At 41.7% G+C, this 21,579-nt stretch overlaps 1 protein-coding gene across 4 annotated transcripts; it reads left to right on the forward strand.

Moving 5' to 3' along the window:
- Nucleotides 1–2,208: 2,208 nt before the first annotated feature.
- Nucleotides 2,209–21,375, forward strand: aldh3a2b (aldehyde dehydrogenase 3 family, member A2b). 4 transcript variants are annotated; one of them, XM_020452230.2, is made up of 11 exons: nucleotides 2,209–2,318; nucleotides 4,768–4,930; nucleotides 5,120–5,351; nucleotides 9,497–9,582; nucleotides 10,649–10,857; nucleotides 10,960–11,077; nucleotides 13,773–13,914; nucleotides 19,368–19,534; nucleotides 19,752–19,851; nucleotides 19,951–20,189; nucleotides 20,296–21,375. In XM_020452230.2, the coding sequence occupies exons 2-11, from the start codon at nucleotides 4,769–4,771 to the stop codon at nucleotides 20,308–20,310; spliced, it is 1,470 nt and encodes a 489-aa protein (XP_020307819.1). In that variant the 5' UTR covers nucleotides 2,209–2,318; nucleotide 4,768; the 3' UTR covers nucleotides 20,311–21,375. The 4 variants fall into 4 exon arrangements, with proteins under 4 accessions (XP_020307819.1, XP_020307818.1, XP_031653661.1 ...); XM_020452229.2 differs by having other exon boundaries at nucleotides 2,221–2,497; XM_031797801.1 differs by lacking the exon at nucleotides 2,209–2,318 and adding an exon at nucleotides 3,180–3,197.
- Nucleotides 21,376–21,579: the final 204 nt, after the last annotated feature.

Consider the following 21,579-nt stretch of genomic DNA (forward strand, 5'->3'; position numbering starts at 1 on the left):
TTTTTTTCTGTGGCTGAAACATGGGCTACTCACAGAATGAGGTTTGGCTATGGGGAATTAAATCTGAAAAGACTTGGAATTTAACGTAACTCTCGTGTCTGGGACTATGTTTCTCTGTCATGTGTGATAGGCCAAGAAGATGGTTGGCATATTTCTGCCCGAATTAGATTCATGTGAAATCAATGTGGCTTTTATCAGCTCAATCATGGTTCACAGATTTTTGTAATAGTTCGGTCATACTTACACCTTGGCCCAAACCCTTGAATCTCTAAATAGATGGTGCTTTCCATTCACATTATTTGGGGTCTGAGATTACGCAATTTTTCTAATGCAGTAGGCACCAACCTTGGTCACAAGGAGCTAAGCCTATAGTGTTGCATGGAAATGTGCATGCAAAGGACAATTGACATCACATTGTATTGCACAAAGCATGGGGTTGTGGCAGCCACATTCAACAGTTGGCAACTTTGCAAAATATTGTAACATATCACTCAGCTACTAAAGCATTGTTTTTTTTGTTCTTAAATTCTTAATGGAAATAAGAACTTGTTGGCCTATATCTTTAGAATCCTACAGCACCCGTTGTCACAGGAAGGCCAGAAAGATCATGAAGTACAACAACCACCCAAGCCACTGCCTGTTCATTCTGCTACCATCCAGAAGGCGACGTCAGTACAGGTGCATCAAAGCTTGGACTGAGAGACTGAAAAACAGCTTCTATCTCAAGGCCATCAGACTGTTAAACAGCAATCACTAACACAGAGAGGCTGCTGCCTACATACAGACTTGAAATCATTGGCAACTCTAACAAATGAGTTGTCACTGTATTAATGCCACTTTAATAATGATGTTTACATATTAATGTAAACATACTAATGATGTTTACTGCATCTTGCCTATGCCGCTCTGTCATTGCTCATCCATATATGTATATACATATATTCTTATTCCATTCCTTTACTTAGATTTGTGTGTATTAGGTATCTGTTGTGGAATTTTTAGATTACATGTTAGATATTGCTGCACTGTCGGAACTAGAAGCACAAGCATTTCGTGTCACGAGAATTTTCAATTCCAATTATAATAACAATCAATCAATAACTCTGACCAATCCCCGAGATCTGTAAAACCACGGGTTTAATTATAATTAGTCAAAGACTCAGCTTATGCAAAAAGATAGTACCGTTTATTCGGAGAACGTTCTAAAGTCAAGAATACAAAAACATCAATTTTATAGCTGCGCAGATACTTCCACACAAACAGTAGGTATCCTATGCACATACATACACACAAACAGTAGGTGAGTATTATCCTTCTCCAGAGTTCTCACCACTTTGTATCACTACCCAGCCGACAGTTCCATTCCCCCGAGATTAGGGAGACCTTGAGAAGTACTCACTGTCCTCTCCCAAGTCTCTCAGAGGCCTAGCCAGGTCAGTCCAAACACAGTTTTAATTGTTCTTCGGAATTTTACTAGGCACACACACACAAGTTCAAATCCTAAGCTACGCCTTGCTCAGACAGTCTGTGTTTTCCCATTATACAGATACATTGTTTAACATAACTCTGACTAAACCTACACACATCATCAGATTATAATTGTATTATTCTAATCAATTTCATACAGTTAAAAAGTTTCATAGTGCAATTATTCTTTCACATATACATTATTTTATCATTTCGCTACACTCCCAATTACATCTGCTAACCGTGTGTATGTGCCCAATAAAATTGGATTTGATGTATTAATCATTAGGCTATAGAAGCATTGGGCTCTCGAGTGGCACAGCAGTCTAAAAGCACTGCATCTCAGTGCTAAAGACGTCACTACAGACCCTGGTTCGATTTCAGGATGTATCACAACCAGCAGTGATTGGGAGTTCCATAGGGCTGCGCACAATTGGCCCAGCGTTGTCGCTAACCAGGGTAGGCCGTCATTGAAAATATTAAATTGTTCTTTAACTTACTTGCCTAGTTAAATAAAGGTTTAAAAAAATGTGCTTTATTCGCGATAGGCCTACCATTCTGCAGTGCAAAAAGTTTGGAAAACAAAACAACATCATAAAATAAAGATCAAGTAAGGGATTATGCGTCACCGCCAGGTAATAACCATGTAGGAAAACATGGTTATAATATCATTGTGCTGGACGCTTGAGTGACAGGCAAACTAACCATTAACTACCCAACCAGCGTCCACCAATAGCAGAGGGGCAGAATTAACGGAGATCCAGCCTTAGCAGCGGTGGAAAAAGGGATGTTTATGATTTTCAGGGATTCAGTCATTTCAACCTAACTTCGCTTTTCACTGTAAAACAGAAGTAGGTACTCCGCTCACGCGTCTTTCTTTGGGTGCCACATTAAGTGAATGGAGATCCGTATTTCATGTTTACTCTATAGTGGTTCGGACTGAGTTTGCGGATCATTTCTAACGTCGTTGATTCGGCATTTAGCAATTTTGCGAATAATCTGAGTGAGATTTGGAATAACAGCCCGTCAGGTAAGTGTTGACGTTGTGTTTGCGAGTAACATATTCATTAAATTAGTGATAACCAAGAAACGTTACAGAATGGCCTGCTGCAGGCCAGTACAACGTTACTGTGTTAAGGGTTGTGGTCAAGCCTTTTCTACATGTTGACTCAGCAGAATAGAATCATGAACAACACCTTCTCTCAAACGGATGTTTTTTTTTGCCATAACGGAGAGCTGTCACTCAAACTCAAAACTACCATGTAATTTAACGGCTCAGAATTATTCTATGATTTGATCTCTCATGGAGCCAGTGTTGTTACATAGTCTACAATGCGCTGTTCTTTAGTTCACATGTAGTTACGCCGTTGTAATGGGATAATACAAGTCATTTACTTTGTCTTGTCTTGTTTTAGCCTTTTGACAGCATTTCATCATAGCTGTTATTGCCGACAACACCAAAGCAGGCAAAGTCGGTTGACCAAGGCAAACAGAGCAACCTAGTAATTTGTGGATGTCCAAAATCAATTTATCAATTTCGTATGATATATTACAAATTGCAAATCGTACAATATGTTACGAATCTAATTTGCAAACGTATGATACGTTAATAATTCCATTGTGTGGTGGCTAACGTTTGCTTGTTGCCTAGGTGGCACCGAGTACCTACTTCCGTTTTACAGTTAGCTAGGCTAGGGGTTAGGGCAGAGCTGGCAACTCACGAATTTGCGGTGAGACATCCGCATTTGACCCTCTTCTCACGCTCTCACGGCACACCTCTCACAATATATCTCACACGCATTGAAAAGTACGGCTTTTATTTGTCTAATTAGTCAGCGCGTTAACTTTTCAACTGTGCTCCAAATCGATGATACGAAACTGGAAAACAGTGGCAGTTGTTACTGAGTGGACTATCCTGGCTAAATAAATGAGCGCAGTTTTAAAATAGGAGCACCTGAGTCTCCAATTTAACACCATGAGTGGAACCTTTATCATTGTCCTGTCCTACCACAGCACTGTCAACCGCGGCATATTGAAGCATATGATTGGTCTAGTTATGTAGGGTAATCAAGGGGATTGGACGCATGTTTTAAAGAAACGCCCCTCAAGATTAGAGTGAAGTTGAATGGAGAGAAACAACGACATCGATTTAATCCGCATTTGCATTAGTCCCCTTGTTTGGTGATGATTTGCATTTAGGCTGTGACTAGGAAAAGGCAGCAGACAGAGACCTACAGCATGTTTTAGCAGGGACGTTTGGTAGGGTGACCTGATTTGTTAACTATGAAAATAATTTTGTCTAAAAGATTGTGAACCCAAAGCGTACATTTGATTCTAGAGGGGGGACAATACATATAACAGCTATTTGATTAGGAAGTGGGGGCAGATTAATGGCATTTTGTCTTCAGGAGATTTTATTTTTTATTTACTTATTTTAGTCGGATCATTCTTAACAATGGGCTAAAATATAGGGTAATTAGTGTGCTTGTCAGCAAGAACACTACTGCTATTCCCCAATTTTGTCACATTAGTCATTTGAAATCCGATATGCCTACCTTTGTCTTTGAAAATGAATTATATGAGGCTATGTATCGTCTGAAAAAAGTGCCCGCACTTTAAATGTCATCCCTCAATCTAAAAGTAACAAAGTCATAACATTTTGAGTTTAATGATTAATATTTCATTTAATGTTCAAAGCATCCTGAATACACCTGACTTGTGGTTTTTATTAGGGTTAGAGGTTAAGGTTAGGGTTAATATTAAGGGTTAGGAGTTAGGATTAGGGGAAAAGTTAGCTAACATGCTAAGTAGTTGCAAAACAGCAAAAATGTACTAAGTAGTTGTAAAGCTAAAAAAAAAAAGCTAAAGTTGTCTAAGATGTGATTCAAACGCACAACTTTTGGGCTGCTAGAAGTTTGCGTTATACACCCACCCATCCTCCCTGACCAGGCTCCCCTCCTTTTGTTTTTGGCTTAAGTAACCTTCAGTCTTATGTAACTATAACATATAACATACGTAACATATTGACTAATTTGAGTGTCCCAGATTTACATTTACTATGTTACGTCTTCGAGCCCAGGATGAACATAGTTAGCCTACTCATATCAGTATGTTGACTATTTAATATTATAGCCAATAGATTAAATCATCCCTCCCTGATACACAACCTTGTTGTCATCAACACAGCATGACTCAGGAGTATAAAATGGTTGTGAGTAGTGCCGTTCGTTTGCAGTAGAAACATTTATGTTATTTTGTGGGGCGTGTTTGTAACATCCAGCCATCCATCACCTCTTGTAGAATGTCCCGTGAGCAGAAGGCGGTGGAGTGCGCGAGGAAAGCGTTCCTCACTGGGAGGTCGAAGCCCTTAGAACACCGGATCCGCCAGCTGAAGAACCTCCAGAGATTCCTCTTGGAGAGAGAGAAGGAGATAGCTGAGGCGATCAAGAAAGACCTGAACAAGGTAGAGAGACAAACTGACAGACACAGCGTGAGTGAGAGAGGAGTATGTGTGTGTGTGTGTGTGAGCATGTGCATAAATATATTCGTGTTTGTCTTTGCAGCGTATGTTTGCACACGCACTAGTGTGTCTGTGTGCATGTATCTATCCTCATCTATGTCCATATCCATCTTCTATCCTCCATTCATCCAGAGTGAGGCAGGCACCCAGCTGTATGAGACACTGGGCCTGGAAGGGGAGATTGTCCTTGCAGTGAAGAAGCTGGCAGAGTGGGTTGCCCCCCGGCCTGTTGAGAAGAACCTCCTGACCATCTCAGACACTGTTTACATCCAGCCTGAACCGCTGGGAGTGGTGCTCATCATAGGAGCATGGAACTACCCCTGGGCCGTCACCATACAGCCACTTATAGGGGCTATCGCTGCAGGTAGGGGGGAGTGGGGGGGGGTTGGGTAGTGTGTGTCTGTGTGTGTGTGTTTGTGTGTGACCTATCCCCAGACCATTCATCCATCTCTGCTTCTCTCAGGCCAGTTCCTTTTAATCAGTATTACATAATTGTCCTCTCAGCCTCTTACCTATCAAAGACAGGTTCAAAGTTCCTTGATTGTTATTCATTTGTGTGTGTGTGTTTGTGTGTGCTTGCATGCATGCATGCATGCGAACTCTGAGCACTGACACCATCAGGGACTTTATCCTCCAAGGGTGAGACTCCGTCCTTGTATTGTGTCAGTCATGATCATCTAGCCCTCCATCTTTCCCCCTTCCAAGATGGCCACCAGTGAATGTACTTCTGAATTATTTACGTTTGTTTTATTCACGTTTGTCTGTTTTAAAAGCTTGTTGCCAATGATCACTCTGTTGTTTGTATACAAGCAGCACCACACTAAACACCTGAGAGGTATACTACAACGTTAGCCAGCTAAAGTTGATAAACAACCAGAAATAACCACACATTTTCTGGTTAATTAAGAAAGCTTCACTTAGACATGTGTCTTTGTACTCCCTGACGAATGATATGCTACCGAAACGGGTCAGAGTTTTAAAATCGTTGTTCCATTGAATGAAGGCATTTTAATTATATGAAGAGTGCCTTGATCCTCCTTTCTTTTTGATTACCAATTTATCCCAATTTATGACCAATTTACACCTTCTACCTACAAAGACCTAGCAGGGTTATATCATCCAATATCATACACAGCACATCCAATATCATACACATCAACCTATTCAGATTTACGACACACATGATATCTTGACCCAATTTTCTAACATCTGTGGCATTGGCTCACAGGCAAACAGGCAATGGAATAAAACACATATTGCTAGAACCTGTTTCTTTAATTCTAAATATCAGACATTTGAAATCTCTCATTTTGACCGTAATACCTCTTATGGCAGTAACTTTACAAGCACTAATTATGGTCAATTTAGACTGAGAATAGTATCTAGTTATAATAAGGGGTGAAATAAGTATAGTCAGTTATAATTGTAATGGTTTATCAGATTATAAAAAAAGATGATCAGTCTTTACGTGGCTAAAAGAAAAGGAATATAACATATACTGTTTACAGGAAACTTACTCTACATCCTTAGATGAAGTTGCGTGGAAAAAGGAATGGGGTGGTGAAATAATTTTCCATCATGGACAAAGGAACTCAAAAGGTGTGATGATTTTAATTAACAGAAAATTGGATCTGAATGTGCAAATATGATTCGCAAGGAAGGTGAATCTTTTTGAATATGAAAGTGGACAAAAAAGTGATTTGGCTCATTAATCTATGTGGTCCAAATTAGGATGATCCATACTTATTCGAAAATATTTATACCAATTTATTGAATTTACAGGCAACAAATAATCAAATCATTATGAGAGGAGACTATAACTATAACTGTTAAAGAAATCACACATATTATGGACACCTTAGAAATAGTGGATATTTGGAGACTAAAAAACCCTGACCAAGTGAGATATACATGGAGGAGACTTAATCAAGCTAGTCGCTTTGACTACTTTTTTTTGTCTCTTTCTCTCTTGCATCAAAGGTTAAAAAGGTTTTAATAGGAGACAGAATGCGATCGGATCATCATCTAATTGGCCTTCACATATCTCTTATAGAATTACCATGTGGATGGGATATTGGAAATTTAATCAATGTTTACTGGAGAACCATTTATTTTTTAACTAAGACAAAATAATTTATAACTGAATTTTTCCAGTATAATATAGATTCAGCAAATCGCCTAATTGTTTGGGATACCTTTAAATGTACCTTCAGAGGTCATTCAATTCAATATTCATCAATAATAAAAAAGCAGTTTCTGGCTAAAGAGACAAAACTAACAAGGGAAATATATGAACTAATTAGTACAGGTAGATAGCAATAAAAACAATACTACAGAGATTCAAAATAAGTTAGAGGAAAAACAAAAAGAACTGGAGGAACCTATTCAAAAACAATCTAATGGAACGCTAACAAAAATCATTTGCAGAAACTCGTTACTGAAGACGGAGTCATCTATGATTTTCCTCAAATTATATTTTAAAAGAGGAAGCTAAATAATTTAAGCAGATGTTCTCTTTTCCTTCTCATCCTCACCCACTGAATGACTATTATTGTAAGGAAATCTTTCCAAATAATACAAAAATGGAAAATGAACAGATACCTTGTACCTTGTCGATTTGAACTTGCAACCTTCCGGTTACTAGTTCAACGCTCTAACCACTAGGCTACCCTGCCGTCCGAGTTCTGACAATGCAGTAATAACCAACGAGTAATCTAACCTAACAATTCCACAACTGCTACCTTATACACACAAGTGTAAAGGGATAAAGAATATGTACATAAAGATATATGAATGAGTGATGGTACAGAATGGCATAGGCAAGATGGTATAGAGTACAGTATATACATATGAGATGAGTAATGTAGGGTATGTAAACATTATATTAAGTGGCATTGTTTAAAGTGGCTAGTGATACATTTTTACATCAATTTCCATTATTAAAGTGAGCTGGAGTTGAGTCAGGATGTTGGCAGCAGCCACTCAATGTTAGTGGTGTCTGTTTAACAGTCTGATGGCCTTGAGATAGACTGAAAAACAGCTTCTCTCTCTGTCCTGACCTCGCCTTCTGAATGATAGCGGGGTGAACAGGCAGTGGCTCGGTTGGTTGTTGTCCTTGATGATCTTTATGGCCTTCCTGTGACATCGGGTGTTGTAGGTGTCCTGGAGGGCAGGTAGTTTGCCCCCGGTGATACAGCCTTACGGTTGTGGGTGGAGCAGTTGCCGTACCAGACGGTGATACAGCCCGACAGGATGCTCTCGATTGTGGATCTGTAGAAGTTTGTGAGTGCTTTTGGTGACAAGCCAAATTTCTTCAGCCTCCTGAGGTTGAAGAGGCACTGCTGCTCCTTCTTCACCACGCTGTCTGTGTGGGTGGACCAATTCAGTTCGTCCGTGATGTGTACTCCGAGGAACTTAAAACTTACTACCCTCTCCACTACTGTCCCGTCGATGTGGATAGGGGGTTGCTGTGTTGTTGTTTGTGTCGCACTGCATTGTTTTATCTTGGCCAGGTCGCAGTTGTAAATGAGAACTTGTTCTCAACCGGCCTACCTGGTTAAATAAGGGTGAAATCATATTTTTTTAACCAGTCCTACAATTGGAAGAGAGTGGTGGGTCTATGTAGCATCTAGATCTTTGGAGTTTAAGTGGTTTGGCCCACATCCAATTATCTATATTTCACTGGTTAAGCCTTAATTGAGACGTAACAGTTGAGTCTTCCAGTAACAAGTTCCCATTCTGATTGGATTGGTAGTGGAAACACTTTGAGGAAACATCTTTTCTGGTTTTCTTTCGTCCTAGTTCCTCCTGGTTCTTGTAATGGAGAAATGGCATAATACATTTAACAGACATTTAGCATTCAGCCAAGTAAATAGCTGTTGGCATTGAGCTTGGACTGTTATTGATTAATGTGTGTGTGTTGGGCTGGACTTTATTCTCTAACCCTGCTATCAGTTACCAGAGGCAAGGTTATGGCCGTTCACTCGGTGAGAGTTCTGCCTTGCCTTACAGAAGGCCCTTTGCACACACACACCAGTCATCCCGGTGGATGGTGGCTGCAGAGGGACATATAGTACTGTAATATCATATGTGATAAATATATTTTGTAAAATGGTCTATTGCAATGACTGTGGTATGTGGTTGTTTTCCCTACTAAACTTCTTAAATACACTTAAGAGTGTCTGCTAACTCAGAGTTTCCCAAACTTGGCATAGGCCCCCCCCAACTGAATAAAATGTCAATGTAATGTCATAATGGCTCTGCAGGTGTGAACCAAACATTGGATTAGACTGAATAAGAGATAAGTAAACATGTAAATAGAATAAGGATCTCTTTCTATATCAGTAAATGCCAACACATTCTGTCTGTCCGACTCATAAGGTATCACTCCAACTCCAACTTTATTTGTCTGCCCCAAGACTCATTACCCAGTGCTAACCAATAACTCCATTGTTTGTCTTAGCATCCTTAAGCTAATGCTAATGACAACTGTACTATTCTCTGTGACAGGCAACGCTGCTGTGGTGAAGCCGTCTGAGGTGTGTGTCCACACCGCCAAGGTTATGGAGGACCTGCTGCCCGCCTACATAGACAAGGTAACACACATGCACACGCAGTCACACACTAGGGGGTTGAACGTTTAAACATCTTAATGCTAAGAAAAATCCCAAATAGAAAAAATATATTTATTTCCCCCCCCCCCCAAAATTAAAATCACAGTGCAGCTGGCTCACCTGTGCTTTCTCAGTCTTTGGTCTGTTGCGTGTAGAATATTCTAGCCTATTCATTGATGATAGGCCCAAGAAATAGCAAAATACAGCATTCCATTGCGATATGTAGCTTTTGATTGCCGATAGATAGGCCTAATGCATTGTTCTGACTCTGTCTGCCTGGTGGCCTACCTGCCTATACTGTGCCCCTTTCTCTCCGTCCCTCGCTAGCTCGCTATGAAAAACGGTTGTGTTCTCGGGAGTACAGCAACTAATCAGTCATCTCCGTTCCAAAAATACTGAATCTTAGGAGTCGATTCCAAGCAGGAAGATGTATTTTCTTTCTACTAAATGTCTTGGTAAGACACGGTATTTAACTAACTTTAAAGTACTTTTTTTTTAGGAGAGAGTGGTCTGACTCTGCATGCAGGCAGGCTGTCTACAAGCAGCTCGAGATTATTTGAGTCCCATTTCAGAAATGGCATTCCTTTATAGACAAGTAAAATGCCTGTTCAATTGCGCTTCGAAAGTTTCTTGAGAGAAGGTTTAGTGTCGGCATTTAAAAAGCCGTATTGTACCCTTACCGCTGTAGGGGTGGCAGATAGCCTAGCGGTAAAGAGTGTTTTGCCAGTATCCGTAAGGTAGCTGGTTCGAATCCCTGAGCCTACTAGGTGACAAATCTGTTGATGTATAAACAGTGTGTATCTACCTCTCTGTTGTGGTGGCAGGTAGCCTAGTGGGAAAGAGTGTTGGGCCAGTACCTGAAAGGTAGCTGGTTCAAATCCCCTCAGTGACAAATCTGTTGATGTGTCCTTGAGCAAGGTACTTATCCCTAATTGCTCCTGTAAGTTTTCTGGACAATAGCATCTGCTAAATGATCTGTTATGTAATCTGTATATAACATCATGCATAATGTGTTGTAAATAACAATGTGTTTTCCCTGCATCTCTAGGAGTTGTACCCAGTGGTGACAGGGGGTGTATCAGAGACCCAGGAGTTGCTGCGTCAGCGGTTCGACCATGTGTTCTACACAGGGAACAGCATGGTGGGGAAACTGGTGATGGAGGCAGCAGCCAAACACCTCACCCCCATTACCTTGGAGCTGGGGGGCAAGAGCCCCTGTTACATCGACAAGAACTGTGACATCCCCATCGCCTGCCGGTAAGAGAACAGATACAGAAACGGACAGACCGATACAACTTTCTAAATCTCTTCTGTTTCTCGCCTTTTCCCTCCCTCTCTTCCCTCTTCTCTCTCCTGTAGTCGTGTGACATGGGGGAAGTATTCTAACTGTGGGCAGACGTGTATCGCTCCAGACTACATCCTGTGTGAGCCCAGCATCCAGGACCGCGTGCTGGAGGAGATCAAGAAGTCCATCAAAGTACAACTCACTATGTTGGGAGTATAAAAAGGAGTATATATCTGGCTTCACTAACTAAGCATTGAGTAGCAACCATAAAGGTAGTGACAGTTTTTGTTGGAGTGAAAAAGGAGGCCTTTTCCCTGATGTTTTTTTCCCACAAAACCAGTGCTCTCACAAGCTTATTATAATTATAGACAGGTGGGTTGTTTAGCAACAAAAACTTTGGTGCAAAACAGACGGCGTTGGTTTAAAATCAAAAGGAAATCAACTATATTTCATCTCCAAATGTTTATTGAAAACATAAATACATTTGCACAATGAGCACTTGTTATCGCTCAAATACATTGTTACTAGGGATGCGCCGATATTACATTTTTAAATATTTTTTCAACTTTATTTAACCAGGTAGGCTAGTTGAGAACAAGTTCTCATTTGCAACTGTGACCTGGCCAAGATAAAGCAAAACAGTTCGACACAAACAACACAGAGTTACACATGGAGTAAACAAACATACGATCAATAATACAGTAGAAAATCTATATACAGCATGTGCAAATGAGGTAGGGTAAGGGAATAAATAGGCCATAGTGGTGAAGTAATTACAATATAGCAATTAAACACTGGAATGGTAGAATGTGCAGAAGATGAATGTGCAAGAAGAGATACTGGGGTGCAAAGGAGCAAGATAAATAAATACAGTATGGGGATGAGGTAGATTGGATGGGCTATTTACAGATGGGCTATGTACAGTTGCAGTGATCTGTGAGCTGCTCTGACAGCTGGTTCTTAAAGCTAGGTGAGGGAGGTAAGAGTCTCCAGCTTTAGTGATTTTTGCAGTTCGCTCCAGTCATTGGCAGCAGAGAACTGGAAGGAGAGGCGGCCAAAGGAAGAATTGGCTTTGGGGGTGACCAGTGAGATATACCTGCTGGAGCGCGTGCTACGGGTGGGTGCTGCTATGGTTACCAGTGAGCTGAGATAAGGCGGGGCTTTACCTAGCAGAGACTTGTAGATGACCTGGAGCCAGTGGGTTTGGCGACGAGTATGAAGCGAGGGCCAGCCAACAAGAGCGTACAGGTCGCAGTGGTGGGTAATATATGGGGCTTTGGTGACAAAACGGATGGCACTGTGATAGACTGCATCTAATTTGTTTAGTAGAGTGTTGGAGGCTATTTTGTAAAAGATATCTTTGAAGTCGAGGATCGGTAGTTTTGGCTGATACCGATATCCAATATTTTCCTTGCCAAAAAACCTGATACCTATACCCGATATTTACAATTTTAGCGACCTTTTAAGCATTCTAGTACAGTTAAATAGTTGAAACACACACACACACTTACCAAAAAAAAGTTATTTTGTTGGCATTTATGTCCCCATTACCAGTAAAACATAATCAAAGCCTATTTCTTTCACTTACTTGCTGTGCTGTTTCGATTTCATCATACATCAAGCAGTGAGGTTTCAGCTCTGTCTGTCCGTGGCCTCTCTTCCTCGTTGCGCACTGTCACTGTGTCCTTTTTCCATCTTGTCCAGCTGTGTCTAACATTTCACGTAAACCCTGTTTCTTGTCTGCATCGAAGTAGCGGTCCTTGTACCTTGCATCGAGCATGGTGGTGACACAGTAAAAAGGCTCAGAGAGAATTAAACCAAATTGCTTGTTCAGAGCCTCTAGTGGAGTACCTTTCTAAGTTAACCCAACGGTCTGTGTTGGCAGTTTCAATGGTTCCAATGCCATGACAGAGGGTATCACGTCTGCTGCAGATGCAGTTGATGAGCTTATTTCTCCAGTCATTTGATCGAATGGCGCTAGGAGTGTGTTCATGTTTCCAAGTTTCAAACATGTTCTCAAATGCCATTGAAATGGCAGCAGCGGTATGAGAACCAGCACATTCTTGAGCATGCAATACGGCTTTCCTCAGTACAAAATCCTTTGTCGACCACTGTGCTGTCAAGCTAATAGCAGCGACGCCCATAGCAAGTAGCCATGGATGTACGTTTAAGCAATACTGTGTAACTCTGGTAGGGCAACATCTGAAAAATAATTCCTACTTGGTATTGTGTACCAGGGATAGAGGTGCTTGACCAGTCAGCGAAAGCCAACATCATCCACGATAGAGAAAGGTTAATTGTCAAGGGCAGTGAATTCCATTATCTTGAATGGATTTCGCCTTTGAGTTGTCTCGCTGAAATATTCTTCCTCTTTCAAATGACTGCTCGACTTATTGACTGCTCGATCCACACAGCAGACATTGTGGGCTAGGTTAGGAATGCTGTGTTGCACGTGTAGCGCTATAATTTTCGTGGCGCCATTACATCATCTAACTACGTTATGTAGGTATGCACGTCAGCTTTGACATCAATTATGCACATCAGCGTTAAACTAGACATCGGGCCGATGCCGATGTTTGTATTTTTAGCTAATATCGACAGATTCCGATATGCTTACCGATATATCGTACATCCCTAATTGTTACAGTTTTAGTTAGTGATCCAATTTTTGACATAATGGCATATACGTGACATAAGTCAAGATACCATGTCTTGTTTTCAGGTGTTAAGAACAAAGATGAAACTAGCTAAAATAATCAACCTACGATTTCCCACATTACAGCCTCTTGGCATCATTTTCACGTCATCATTTTCGTGACTTTGTCAGGCAACCCATCTATTATGTAATGTACAATTGGTCAATTGTGTACATGTATTTTCCTTTCAGGCCTTCTACACAGAGGACCCCAAGACCTGCCCCGACTACGGACGCATCATCAACCAGCGCCACTTCAAACGCATCATGGCCATGACAGAGGACAGCACCATCGCTATAGGAGGGGATAGTGATGAGTCAACGTGCTACATAGGTACTACTTATGACAAGCATAATGCTACATAGATACTGTACTACTTATGATCGGCATAGCTACCTAAGATGGCGCCAGAGAAGAAGGCTGACGTTTTATGTGCCCCCAACCAGTTGTGTTTTTTGTTAGTTTCTTTGCATTGTTGTTTTTTAAAACTTATTTTGTACATAATGTTGCCACTACAGTCTCTTATGACCGAAAATAACTTCTGGACATCAGGACTGTGATTACTCACCACGGACTGGCAGAAACCTTTTTTCCCTTTAACGAGTCTGACGAGCCCGACTTGAATGATATACTGCTCTCCCAGGAACAGGCCCAGACCACCATGATTTGCGTGAAGAGAAAAAGTGGCCAAAGGGCGGGCTGCCTTCTGAGAATTTGTAGGCAATCAAATGAACCCCCATTTCCTTCCATTCTGCTAGCAAACGTGCAATCTTTGGAAAATAAAATAGAAGACCTACGTGGAAGATTAAACTCTCGAGCTATTGCTAGCCTGAGGTAGAGTATCTCATGATAAGCTGTAGACCACACTATCGACCTAGAGAGTTTTCATCTGTATTTTTCGTAGCTGTTTACATACAACCACAGACTGAGGCCTGGCACTAAGATAGCATTGAATGAGCTGTATTCCGCCCTAAGCAAACAAGAAAATGCTCACCCAGAGGCGGCACTCCTAGTAGCTGGGGACTTTAATGCAGGGAAACTTAAATCATTTTTCTATCAGCATGTTAAATGTGCAACCAGAGGTGGAAAAAATTCTGGACCACCTTTACTCCACACACAGAGATGCATACAAAGCTCTCCCTCGCCCTCCATTTGGCAATCTGACCATAATTCTATTCTCCTGATTCTTGCTTACAGGCAACAATTAAAGCAGGAAGCACCAGTGACTTAATCAATAAAATAGTGGTCAGATGTGGCAGATGCTAAACTACAGGACTGTTTTGCTATCACAGATTGGAATATGTTCCGGGATTCCTCCAATGGCATTGAGGAGTACACCACATCAGTCATTGGCTTCATCAATAAGTGAATCGATGACGTCGTCCCCACAGTGATTGTACGTAGATACCCCAACCAGAAGCCATGGATTGCAGGCAACATCCGCACTGAGCTAACGGCTAAAGCTGCCGCTTTCAAGGAGCGGGAAACTTATAAGAAATCCCGCTATGCCCTCCGACGAACCATCAAACAGGACTAAGATTGAATCGTACTACACTGGCTCTGACGGTCGTCGGATGTGACAGGGCATGCAAACCATTACAGACTACAAAGGGAAGCACAGCTGAGAGCTGCCCAGTGACATGAGCCTACCACATGAGCTAAACTACTTCTATGCTCACTTCGAGGCAAATAACACTAAAACATGCATGAGAGCAGCAGCTGTTCCGGAAGACTCTGATCACGCTCTCCGCAGCCGATGTGAGTAAGACCTTTAAACAAATCAACATTCACAAGGCCGCAGGGCCAGACGTGTACTGCGAGCATGCGCTGACCAACTGGCAAGTTTCTTCACTGACATTTTCAACCTCTCCCTGTCCGAGTCTGTAATACCAACATGTTTTAAGCAGACCACCATAGTCCCTGTGCCCAAGAACACTAAGGTAACCTGCCTAAATGACTACCGACCCGTAGCACTCACATCTGTAGCCATAAAGTGCTTTGAAAGGCTCGTCATGGCTCACATCAACACCATTATCCCAGAAACCCTAGACCCACACAATTTGCATACCGCCCCAACAGATCCAGAGATGACGCAATCTCTATTGCACTCCACACTGGCCTTTTCCACCTGCACAAAAGGAACACCTATGTGATAATGCAATTGATTGACTACAGCTCAGCGTTCAACAACATAGCGCCCTCAAAGCTCATCAATAAGCTAAGGACCCTGGGACTAAACACCTCCCTCTGCAACTGGATCCTGGACTAACTGACGGGCCGCCCCCAGGTGGTAAGGGTAGGTAACAAGACTTCTGCCACACTGATCCTCAACACAGGGGCCCCTCAGGGGTGCATGCTCAGTCCCCTTCTGTACTCCTTGTTCACTCATGACTGCACGGTCAGGCACGATTCCAACACCATCATTAAGTTTGCCGATGACACAACAGTGGTAGGCCTGATCACCGACAACGACGAGACAGCCTATAGGGCGGAGACATGGCCATGTGGTGCCACGACAACAACCTCTCCCTCAACGTGATCAAGACAAAAGAGATGATTGTGGACTACAGGAAAAAGAGGACCGTGCACGACCCCATTCTCATTGACGGGGTTGTAGTGGAGCAGGTTGAGAGCTTCAAATTCCTTGGTGTCCACATCACGAACAAACTAACATGGTCCAAGCTAGAGGTCGACCGATTATGATTTTTCAGCGCCGATACCGATTATTGGAGGACCAAAAAGGCCGATACCGATTAATCGGCCGATTTAAAAAAAAAATGTATTTGTAATAATGACAATTACAACAATACTGAATTAACACTTATTTTAACTTAATATAATACATCAATAAAATCAATTTAGCCTCAAATAAATAATGAAACGTTCAATTTGGTTTAAATAATTCAAAAACAAAGTGTTGGAGAAGAAAGTAAAAGTGCCATGTAAGAAAAATAACGTTTAAGTTCCTTGCTCAGAACATGAGAACATATGGTGGTGGTTCCTTTTAACATGAGTCTTCAATATTCCCAGGTAAGAAGTTTTAGGTTGTAGGTATTATAGGAATTATATGACTATTTCCCTCTATACCATTTGTATTTCATTAACCTTTAACTATTGGATGTTCTTATAGGCACTTTAGTATTGCCAGTGTAACAGTGTAGCTTCCGTGCCTCTCCTAGCTCCTCCATGGGCTCGAACCAGGAACGACAACAGCCACCCTCGACGCAGCGTTACCCATGCAGAGCAAGGGAAACAACCACAGGCTCAGAGCGAGTGACGTTTGAAACGCTATTAGCACACGCTAACTCGCCAGCCATTTCACTTTTTACACCAGCCTCATCTCGGGAGTTGATATGCTTGAAGTCATAAACAGCTCAATGCTTGACACACAACGAAGAGCTGCTGGCAAAACGCACGAAAGTGCTGTTTGAATTCATGTTTACACGCCTGCTTCTGCCTACCACTGCTCAGTCAGATACTTAGATACTTGTATGTTCAGTCAGATTATATGCAATGCAGGACACGCTAGATAATATCTAGTAATATCATCAACCATGTGGAGTTAACTAGTGATTATTGTTTTTATAAGATAAGTTTAATGCTAGCTAGCAACTTACCTTGGCTTACTGCATTCGCGTAACAGGCAGTCTCCTTGTGGAGTGCACAAGGACTAGTTCACTGTAAGCTTGCAAGATTGGATCCCCCGAGCTGACAAAGTGAAAATCTGTCGTTCTGCCCCTGAACGAGGCAGTTAACCCACCGTTCCTAGGCCGTCATTGAAAATAAGAATGTGTTCTTAACTGACTTGCCTAGTTCAATAAAGATTAAATAATGGTGTAAAAAATAATAAATTGGTGTCCAAAAATACTGATTTCCGATTGTTATGAAAAGGAAAACTTGAAATCGGCCCTAATTAATCGGCCATTCCGATTAATCGGTCGACCTCTAATCCAAGCACACCAAGACAGTCGTGAGAGGGCACGACAACACCTATTCCCCCTCAGGAGACTGAAAAGATTTGGCATGGGTCCTCAGATCCTCAAACGGTTCTATAGCTGCACCATCGAGAGCATCCTGACTTGTTGCATCACTGCCTGGTATGGCAACTGCTCGGCCTCCGACCGCAAGGCACTACAGAGGGTAATGCGAATGGCCCAGTACATCACTGGGGCCAAGCTTCCTGCCATCCAGGACCTACCACTATACCAGGCGGTGTCAGAGGAAGGCCCTAAAAATTGTCAAGGACTCCAGCCACCCTAGTCATAGACTGTTCTCCCCCTTCACCGCTGCTTCTCTTTGTTGTTATTCTTTATTTATTCTTTAATAACTCTAACTACATGTACATATTACCTAAACTAACCGGTGCCCCCGCACATTGACTCTGTACCGGTACCCCCCTGTATATAGTCTCGCTATTGTTATTTATTGCTGCTCTTTAATTACTTGTTATTTTTATTTTTATTCTTGTCCGTATTTTTTAAAACTGCACTGTTGGTTAGGGGCTTGTAAATAAGCATTTCACTGTAAGGTGAAATGTTGTATTCACCTGTTGGTTTTCCATGTGACTAATAAAATTTGATTTGATTTGATGATACATACTTGTAGGTTTCACTTTTCCTATCAAAACTGCCTCAACTCCTTCCAACATTCATAGCTGGCTAGAGACACTATTCAATCTCCATTTTTACAATTTGTTGATTGTTTGTTTTGCCTTTTGTTTTCCTTTGAAATTCTTTCTGTAATACAAGTTGAATAACTTATTTGTATTATATGACTGTCATAGGACTCCATAGGTATCACATACACTACAGGCCCATGGTTATTATATACACAAACAAACCCCACTACATTATTTAGTACCAAGCAGTTAGTGTTAAGCCCTTATTTGTAGATCTAGTTGATGTATATCTATGCTCAGGGCATCGCATACCCAACAGTTGGTTACCCTGACACATCTAGTTGTATATCTATGCTCCCCTCCTCAGCTCCTACAGTACTGCTAGGGGGTTAAAGTTGGTGTCCCATCTAGTTGATGTATATCTATGTTCTGTCCACTACATGCCCTGCTGTTGGTTACCCTGACACATCTAGTTGTGTATCTCTGCTCCCCTCCTCAGTTCCTACAGTACTGCTATGAGGTTAACGTTGGTTCCCCATTTAGTTGCTGTATATCTATGCTCTGGCCACCACATACCCTGCTGTTGGTTACCCTGACACATCTAGTTATGTATCTATGCTCCCCTCCTCAGCTCCTACAGTACTGCTATGGGGTTAAAGTTGGTTTCCCATCTAGTTGATGTATATCTATGCTCTGGCCACCACATCCCCTACAGTGGGTTACCCTGACACATCTAGTTGTGTATCTATGCTCCCCTCCTCAGTTCCTACAGTACTGCTATGGTGTTAAAGTTGGTTTCCCATCTAGTTGATGTATATCTATGCTCTGGCCACCACATCCCCTACAGTTGGTTTCCTTGACACATCTAGTTGTGTATCTATGCTCCCCTCCTCAGTTCCTACAGTACTGCTATGGTGTTAAAGTTGGTTTCCCATCTAGTTGATGTATATCTATGTTCTGCCCACCACATGCCCTACAGTTGGTTACCCTGACACATTTAGTTGTGTATCTATGCTCCCCTCCTCAGCTCCTACAGTACTGCTATGGGGTTAAATTTGGTTTCCCATCTAGTTGACCTCTAAATATATTATCCCCTACTCAGACCATACAGTGCTGCTACTGGTTTCCCTGACACATCTAGTTAATCCATATCTGTCCTCCTTCTCAGCTCCTACAGTACTGAAGGACGTGCAGGTGAACTCCAAGGTGATGCAGGAGGAGATTTTTGGTCCCCTGCTCCCCATCCTGACGGTCAGTGGAGTGGACGAGGCCATCAACTTCATCAACAAGGGAGAGAAACCCCTCGCCCTCTATATCTTCTCACCTGATGACAAGGTAACTACTCACACATGCACACATATAGAGAACACACAAGCACATGCTCAGCAACTATTTATTTTTAAAACAATAATGGTGGGCAGTTTTTTTTTCATTAAAATGTGTCATTCTCTCTCACTCCTCTCACCCCTCCTACTCAACCCTCCCTCCCTTGCTCTTCTCTCTCTGCATCCCCCTTCTCTCTCTCTCTCTCTCGTCCCATCTCTCTCTTTAGGTGATAAAGAAAGTGATAGCAGAGACCTCCAGTGGAGGAGTGTTGGCTAATGACTGTCTTGTGCACTACTCTGTCAGTGCACTGCCCTTTGGTGGAGTGGGTAAGTAAAGTTCACTATATAACACAACAACAACAAAAATTCTGTTTCACACGGAGTCAAATGAGAAGAGATATGTGTTCTTCATGTTTCCCCCTATAGGTAACAGTGGAATGGGCAGCTACCACGGAAAGTTCAGCTTTGACAACCTGAGCCACCTGAGGGGCTGTCTTATCAAGCAGCTGAAGATGGAGGGGGTTAACGACATGCGCTACCCTCCCCATACTGCCAAGAAACTGTTCTGGGCACGCTTCTTCATCCTCAAAAATCCAGACCTGGGGTGGTTAGGACGCATGACGCTGCTCGCTATCATCGCTGTGGTGGCTGCTGTGGTGCTACAGGTTAGGGGGAAGGAGGAAACTGTGTGTGTGGGGGGGGGGTGATTTGGGAATTTTAGATTGAGTTTCACTGATTGGTGGATGTGTGTGTTTCTGTGTGTTTCTTCAGAGATATCTTCAGTGAGATCAAACAAGTCTACGCGTACTTCTGGCCTGATGTTACTCTGGTGACCCGCTGGACCCTGGAACAGAGTTGGGTCTAAAAGTGCTAAATGAACTTTGACGCGGTTAAGATTCTGTCTGCTTCAAGATAATACTCATCCGTAACCATAGTAATGTCAGGTTCAACCTTTAACCCCTCCCCAATAACCCCTATCAGAATTATTATGCAATTCTGCATGAAACCGTTTCAGAAGGATTAGCTTGCTAATGCTTACTAACATTAGCTAGCCGCAACAGATTTTATGAATGTGATTTTTTTATCTGATTTATGGCACTTTAATCAGTGTAATATTATGTGAATTTGTTAGTTAAACCTGTCCGCTTTTTATTTTAAGCCTTAAAACGTTGAAATGTTTGCTGCTTATTAACTTTTTGGAAAATGTATCAAAATAAACAATGCATACCTCTTATAAAAGGTTATAACTGGTCATATCGCTGCGCTATGAAGAAGCATAGCTGACCTATATGCAAGGTTCTCTAAGGATTGCATAAATTCCTTTCATATGAATGAATAATCATGAAGTATTGTGTGTTAATATTGTACTATTATTACACATGCTTGTATGTTTCAGTCAGCCTCAGAGAAGCACAACTCTAGTTCTGTTATCATTTCAGTTTTTAATTTCAACTGTTAGAAAGAGATTGCAATGGAGATGTATTTTATTTGAAGTAGAACTTTAACATTCCCTGTCAGTGATTTACCATGCTTTTCCAGGGCAATTGTTCTGATTGTTGCATTGTATTTTTTATGTTTCACATTCACACTATGTGCCTGAAACAAAACCAAATAACCAATCAAGTACCTTTCGAGAATTACACCTTCCATTTCACCACAGAGTTCTTAAAATATTTGCCTGAAGAACTTGTATTCAATAGCTCAGGGTGTAACAAAGTATGACAACTACTATGCCTGAGCAACAATGAAGGATTAACAGCGTATAATGTCAATGTTTTGGTATTACCGTCAGAGCATTCCCATGGCATTGATTGTAATTAATTTGTAATAAATCCGTTTTTATGTCCTTCACTTATTGATTGCGGTTGTGTTATTGATAGGGAATGAGAGGAATATCCAGTGCCGATTTTAGCATGTAAATCTTGGTGGGGCAAACTGCCCCCAATTTTTTTTAATGCATGCCAGCAAAGGCACTACACAACACAAGACTAAACAATACATGGATTGCACTATAACGGTGACAAACGGTGCCCACAAACGGTTAGGGCCTACATA

This window comes from Oncorhynchus kisutch, linkage group LG19 (assembly GCF_002021735.2).
Source record: "Oncorhynchus kisutch isolate 150728-3 linkage group LG19, Okis_V2, whole genome shotgun sequence".
Classification (NCBI taxonomy): domain Eukaryota; kingdom Metazoa; phylum Chordata; class Actinopteri; order Salmoniformes; family Salmonidae; genus Oncorhynchus; species Oncorhynchus kisutch.

Bases quoted from the DNA above. Each gene is read 5' to 3' on its own strand.
- aldh3a2b (XM_020452230.2), top strand. From the start codon at position 4,769: ATGTCCCGTGAGCAGAAGGCGGTGGAGTGCGCGAGGAAAGCGTTCCTC. The intron at 5,352-9,496 runs GTAGGGGGGAGT...TCTCTGTGACAG, and splicing joins TATAGGGGCTATCGCTGCAG to GCAACGCTGCTGTGGTGAAG. The intron at 13,915-19,367 runs GTACTACTTATG...CCTCCTTCTCAG, and splicing joins TGAGTCAACGTGCTACATAG to CTCCTACAGTACTGAAGGAC.